This window comes from Eublepharis macularius, chromosome 10 (genome assembly GCF_028583425.1).
Source record: "Eublepharis macularius isolate TG4126 chromosome 10, MPM_Emac_v1.0, whole genome shotgun sequence".
Lineage (NCBI taxonomy): Eukaryota > Metazoa > Chordata > Lepidosauria > Squamata > Eublepharidae > Eublepharis > Eublepharis macularius.
The window spans coordinates 446,954-453,206 of record NC_072799.1 but is presented as its reverse complement, the minus strand read 5'-3'; the positions used below and the strand labels follow the sequence as shown (position 1 = coordinate 453,206).

The following is a 6,253-nucleotide window of genomic DNA, read 5'->3' as shown; positions in this document are numbered from 1 at the left end:
TGGGTTTTTTTGTCTGCGTTGTTTTCTAATTCTGTAATCCTACATAGCCTATTGTACTGCTTATTTAATATCTCACGCTATCTGATTGAACTGCTTTTTATATTTTGAAATCTGCTTGAGTCTCAGCAAGAAAGCAGGCTGCTGCTTTAAGGGAACAAGACAAACGGTGGAAGCCAAGGAAAACCGGGACCAACTACCTCAAGGCTAGAGCCCCCCTCCCCCCCCCATTTATCAAGGAGGAGCTGCAGCAGGAGGGGCACAAAGCCACCGCCAACGTCTCCAGGAATCAGCAAGGCCAGAAGGTGAAGGCGGTCCGATTCTTCCCAGCTAGGCTGCTACACAAGCAGCCCAGGGCGGGGGCTACAAGGCCCCCTCCAGAGCCGTGAGGACTGCAGGCATCTCTCACCCCCGTCATGTTCTGACAGCTGCCCAGATGGCCACCCCACCGGCCACAACAAAAGCTCCTAATTGGCTCTGTGCCAGGGGACACCCCCCCCCGCCCAATCAAGGGGCTCATGGCTGCATCATCACCCATTACCTCTGGTGAGGGGAGGCGGGGGGGGGGGATGACGAGGACGGGATCATTATTTGCTCATCGGAATCCTGACATCCAAAGGGAGGGGGGGGGGCTGACGGAGATTAATCTGCCACGGCAGCCCAGCAACTGCCACTCGGTGAACGTGCCTGAGCCGGCGGTGCATTAAATCACTGCACAGGAATGGGGGGGGGGATGTCGGCCAGCTTCCTCCCCGCAGAGAACCCCCTCCCCAAACCAGACTGGGAAAATGGGAGCATGCCTGCCATCTGCCGAGCAGCCTGGAGAACTGCAGCCGCTCCTTCCTCTCTTGTGCAGCTGGGGCGGGGGCAGGGGATGGGGGGGGGGGCTCAGTTCCCTGAGGAAGTGCCACAGCACTGACAGAAGGGCTGCAAGAAACTTTAGTTTTCAATTCTTTTATTCCAAAAATAAATTCCTATTGAAGCAAAGGGAGGTTTAAATTAAAGTCTGGTCCGGAGGCCACTCCACCTGGGCCCTCCCTACCTCCTCTTCTCCTTCACGCTGTAGTGCAGGAGCAACGGGGCAGGCTGTAAAACAAAAGGGGGGAGTCAAGGAGGGCTGTGCTCCACCAAGGGGGCCAGCCCCCCTCCCTGCCAGGAAGCCCCCCCTGCTGACCTTGCCAAACCAGCGGGAGAGCCAAATCTGCTTCAGCGTCATGTGGTCGGGGAGCACCTCGTTGTCAAAGAGCACGTGCACCTGCAGTGGTGGGGGGGGGAGCGATCGTCACCCTCAGCAGCAGGGCAGGGGGCTGCAACACACCTCCTTCCCTTGCCGCCCAGTTCTCTTTGCAAGCCCACCCGCAGGGCCCCACCTCACTCACGTGTGGCAGGGCTAGCTCCAAACGGCAACACAGAACCCGGCGGAGGTGGCGGATCTGGGCCCGGACTGAACAGCGAACATACTTGTGCTGAGAAAAGAAGCAAGGGGGAGGGATGGAGGCCGAGGGCACTGCCAGAACGTTCTCACACGGAAAAGCAGCGTGGCATTGGGCCACAGGCACTTACGCCCCCCCACCCCCCGCCTGCCTGAGAAGCGTGTGAATGGGGTGTGGGTGGAAATTCCGCCCCCCTTGTCCTAACGGGAATGGATAGGCCGGGGTGCTGCCCCCCCCCAGCGCCCACCAGGCCTGACCCCTCCCGCTGCCTCCCTCCCCGCTCCAGTCCAGCTCACCTGAAGGACGTGTCGGTTCTTCTCTTTTCCTGAGCTGCATAAAGACAGGTAAAGGGTCAAGGAAGCAGGGGACCGACCGAGGGCGGCCTGGCCTGCCAGTGGAGGCACCTGACCCACCCACTGGACGGAAGACGGGACCCCAGCTCCCCCACCAGCGGGAAGTTTGGACCAAGATGCATCCGCCGCCAGAAAGTTTATTTCCTGGGGGTCTCTGGCTGCCATGGACCGCGCCCCCCCAGGCTGTTCCTCTAGCTTCCACAGCTACCTGCTGGGGGGAGCATAGCTCTCCTCGGGACTGAGCAGCAACGAGGGGAGGGAGAGCCCCCGGCTGGACTGAGGGCCAATGCGGGGCTTGGAGGGGTCCTCTGCTCACTCACAGCACGCTAGGAGGCCCTCTGCCACCTCCTGGGGGACGCAAGGAAATGCCACTCCCATCCCTCTCCCTGGGGCAGACACTCCGGAGGCCAGTTGAGCTACACACTGCTACAGGAAGCCCAACATCCTCCGCAACCCCCCCTTGCTGCAGGGACCCCCCCAAAGGTCCCAGTCTGTGTGGCGCTTCCTCCCTTCTCGCATGGCACAACTCCAGAAGCCACACCCCTGCCTCCCCCCTCCCGCAGCTATCAGGGTTCACAGAAGCTGCCTTAGGAGAAGGGGCTGGGGGTGGTCCTGGAGCCTTCCCCACCCCGCTCCACTCCCTGCCACCCTCATACTGACCCCTGTTTCTCAAGGCACAGCGAGACCTGCTCATCAAAGCGGTAGTAGTGGGCCCGGGAGTGGTCGAAGTCAGTGCACGGCAGCCCCAGGCGGTCGAAGAAGACAGGGTCTGAGGGACAAGGGGGAACGTCAGCAGCAGCCTGCCCCTCCAGGGCAGAAGGGCCAGGAGCAGGGCTGTGAGAGGGCCCCCCCCCTACTGCAGAGCCCTAATTCAGGCTCCATCCTCCTCCAGAGTAGCCAAAATCGCACCCTCATTGCTGGGCTGGGTGACACGCTCCAGGCCTCGGGACTGGCAGAACTCCCGGATTCGCCTCTCCTCACCTGCAGGGTGCCAGAGAAGAGAGACACCCATCTTTTGCTTCTTGCCCCACAAGCCAGAAACCAGGAGCCTGGGGCCCTCCCGGCTGGGGAGGCGGCCGAGCTAGAGGTCCACTCATTCTGGCCCTCAGGCTCCCGGCAGCCCATCCACAGGGATCAAGGCAGCTTTTGCCCCTGGCTGCCCAGAGCTCAAGAACGGGGCGGGGGGGGGGCTTCTGCGGGGTTCCCGTCATCTCCCCAGCCCCTCACACTTACTCTCCTGCAGCCCAGGTACTAGCTTGTAGACGATGTCTTGCATCACCCGGTCGAGCTTGAGGTTGAGCAGCGGCTGGGTCTCGTGGATCTTGGTGCTGCACAAGGGGCAGTACTTGCTGGTCTGCAGGTACTTCACGATGCAGCTCTTGCAAACTGCAAGGGGGAGAAGGCTGCAGTAAACCCCCCGCCTCCCCAGTCCGCCCCTCACCTCTCACCCAGAGGCCAAGCCAGGCCAGAGAAAGCGCTTGTCCACAGAAGGCACAGGACGGGAGCTTGGCTGCCAGCTGGCACAACTTTTAAAGAGGCATGCGGGCCAGGCCTTTCGGCACCTGTGCCCCAGGAGGGCAGGGGCTGGGGGAGGCTTTGGTTCCTGTGTCTGTACTGTGGGGCTTCCAAGCATCTGGCCAGCAATGGTGGGATGTGGGATGGGGCTGCAGCTCAGCGAGGGAGCGCCAGGCTGGGCACACAGAAGGCCCCAACCTCATTCCCTGGCGGCATCCCCAGTTAACAGGGTCAGGGCTGACGGTGATGGGAAAGACCTCTCTTTACCACGAATCCAGGCAACGATACTGACTATGAGGGGCCCTGGATCCGATTCAGCAGAGGGCAGCACCATGTGCGCATGGCTGGAGCCAGCAGGGCTCTGCTGGGAGGGGGCCCAGAGGGCCACCCCCCACCGCTGCACTCCGGCCGATCCCGTTCCGCAGAGGGCCAATAGTGCGTTTTACACAGCAGGCAAAGACATGACATTTCCGATACCATCATGGTTTGGGTCTCAGTGGAATCTGGTGCCAGAACTTCTGCTCTTTTTAGTCCCTTTTAGAGAGTTTGATTTTATGATCTTTGGTTTTCAGACGGGTTTTATGATGCTGTCCTTGCAAATTACCCTAACACTGCAAGAGGCCTGTCACGGGCACTGGCAGGGAGGTACGTCCTGAGAAACAACTGAATCTTAAACGCTGACTGAGATACCTGGTGCGTGACTGGAAACGCTTCTCTGGGACGGGCCTTTGCGACTGCCGCTTCACATACGCCTGGCCTGTGCCCATTTCTGCTTCCAGAGGCGTTGTGTTTTACGGCATTGTGTGTCTGTGTTTTCTGTAGAATGCAACCATTTTATGGCCTCTTGCTCGTAAGACCGCATGTCGCAGGAGAGAACCGCAGCGTGGGCTCTGCATCGAACACCACAGGTGGCCACAGCCCCCCCCCACTCTGGGTGCCCCCCCCCACTCACAGGTGTGCAGACATTCCGTGATGGTGGTGGCATCGATGAAGTAGCCAGCGCAAAGGAAACACACAATGTGTTCGTTCAGCTCCTTCATCTTCACTTTCACCTCCTCCTGCAGGGAGGCAGACACAGACAGACAGACTCACAGGGGACGTGCCCGACACCCACACGAGACGCAGCCTCTGCCCCGCCCAGCCCAGAGGCCAGGAGGGCAGCCTTGGAGGGAAGCTGCCTCCAGCCCTGCAGATGAGCCTTGGTCTTCCACCCAGCCCAGAGAACTGTGCTTGAATCCCACTATCTCCATGGAGCCTGTCTGCACACAGCTTCCCAGAAGTAGGAATACCTGAATAGAGCACAACCTTCAGCGCCTCTGTTCACCTTGCTGGGTCATCTCCTACCCCCACAGAAGTTTCATTTCTAGGCCTGCCCCTTTGCTGTGCTCGTGCCTCAGGTGCCCTCATTTTTCACCTGCCTGAAAGACGGGGCTGAGCTGCACCTCCCACCCTGTGGTAGGAGGACTGTCGTTTGGCTCCCCACTTCGTGGAGGTGATACCAAGGTCTGTGCTGCTGAAACCAGCAGGCCACACTCAACCGCACTGGCTAATGCCTTCGGGGAGTGCAGGCAACTCGGCCTCCAGGCAGTGGTGTGTCTGGACACCCCACTGCCAATGTCTTTTCTTGGAGCCTGACCAGGTGGGCACTTGCCACATGGCTTCAGGCCACTCCTTCTCCTGCCTGTACAATGGGAAGAGCAACAACTCTGGAGCAACCCCGCTGGACAAATACAGGAGTGGCTGTGGTCCATCTTGCCCGCAAAAGGGATGGAGGAGGGAGTGCCCGAGGCGGGGCAGGAGGAAGGCCGAGAAGCCACCCAAGTGTGAGCGGATGGGCCGGCCTGACCCAGCACCGCAGCCAACACCCCCCCAGCCTTAAACTCACTACGTGGAAATGTGACCCGCTGACACCAGCAGGGCCTGCTCCGAGGGGGCGCCCTCGCTAGCAGCTGCCCGCGGGGGCCTGGCTGGGCTGGGCCGCGGCAGCCTGCTGGTTCGACTCCCACTCCCGGCCTGGGCTCAGCGGGTGGCCTTGGGCGGGGGAGGGGTCACGGCAACTTCGCTCCGAGGGGGGCGCGGCGGGTCTCTTGCGAAGGGCCGCACACGAGCGCCGTCGCCGGCAGCCGCCTCCGAACTGCGCCCCGTGCGCGGGGACGGGCTGGCGCTGGCCGAGGGGCTCCTGCCTGCCCTGCCCTGCCGGCGCAGCTGGACGGGGCGGCGAGAGCAGCAGCTGCGGCCAGAGGCGGGGCCGATCCGGGGGCCCTCGGAGGCCCGCGGGCGGGGGGGGGCGCCGGAGACCCCCCCCCGGCGGCGGCTCGCGCCCCCTTAACTTGGCCCTTGGGGGGGCGGGGCCGCGCACGCGCACTGGAGCCGGTCAGGCGCGCGGCGCAGCGCACATGCGTGGGTTGGGGAACGTCTCCCCTCTCTCTCTTTCCCTCTCTCTGCCTGCTGCCGCCGCGCCCCTCCCCCCCGCCTGATCCCGCCGCCCTTCCGCCTCTGCCTCACCTCGTTGCGGAGCGGGTCCATCTTGTAGACGGCCTGGAGCTGGTTGCGGAGCCTCATCGCGATCGCCATCGGGCCCCCCTGAGGAGGAGACGCCATCTTGGAGCCGCCCCGCACACTTCCGGGTTGGGCGGAGCCTGGCTCAGCGACTACTACAGTTCCCGTCATGCCTCGCGGTCCGGGCGTTCTGGTGTCCCCGGGCGCGAGCCTTGCGGGAGCGCGGGGCAGGGTGGTAGTTGTAGTCTCTTTGCCTGCGGCCTTGCTGGCCAGCTGAGCCACACTGGAACAACCAAAATAAAAACGTGGTTTTTAAAACGACGTCACAATATAGTAGGGGGCTTTTAACGGTATGCAAAACCAACGATTAATCGGCAGTCCTTAAAAATAAATAAAAAGGCCAGCAGTCAGACTACCCCCCCCCCGCCCCCAACGCAGCTCTGCACGGAGCTTGCC

The 6,253-nt window shown here is 61.9% G+C and overlaps 1 protein-coding gene across 3 annotated transcripts; it reads right to left on the bottom strand.

Annotated features, from left to right (window-relative positions):
* Positions 1-937: 937 nt before the first annotated feature.
* On the bottom strand, positions 938-6,052 carry PCGF1 (polycomb group ring finger 1). 3 transcript variants are annotated; one of them, XM_054990722.1, is made up of 9 exons: positions 5,804-6,048; positions 4,251-4,356; positions 3,017-3,169; positions 2,693-2,764; positions 2,444-2,552; positions 1,727-1,760; positions 1,377-1,463; positions 1,172-1,252; positions 938-1,083 (listed from the first exon to the last, which is right to left on the bottom strand). In XM_054990722.1, exons 1-9 carry the CDS (start codon positions 5,966-5,968, stop codon positions 1,036-1,038), a joined length of 855 nt encoding a protein of 284 aa, XP_054846697.1. In that variant the 5' UTR covers positions 5,969-6,048; the 3' UTR covers positions 938-1,035. The 3 variants fall into 3 exon arrangements, with proteins under 3 accessions (XP_054846697.1, XP_054846700.1, XP_054846698.1); XM_054990725.1 differs by lacking the exon at positions 5,804-6,048 and adding an exon at positions 4,588-5,762; XM_054990723.1 differs by lacking the exon at positions 2,693-2,764 and having other exon boundaries at positions 5,804-6,052.
* Between the last annotated feature and the right edge of the window lie 201 nt (positions 6,053-6,253).

What these genes read in the sequence shown, in the direction of transcription:
- PCGF1 (XM_054990722.1), bottom strand. Translation starts at nt 5,968, where the DNA reads ATGACGGGAACTGTAGTAGTCGCTGAGCCAGGCTCCGCCCAACCCGGA. An exon ending in CACCCAGCCCAGCAATGAGG is followed by an intron (nt 2,553 to 2,692) that starts GTGCGATTTTGG and finishes CTTGTCCCTCAG; the next exon opens with ACCCTGTCTTCTTCGACCGC. An exon ending in TGGAGCTAGCCCTGCCACAC is followed by an intron (nt 1,253 to 1,376) that starts GTGAGTGAGGTG and finishes CCACCACTGCAG; the next exon opens with GTGCACGTGCTCTTTGACAA.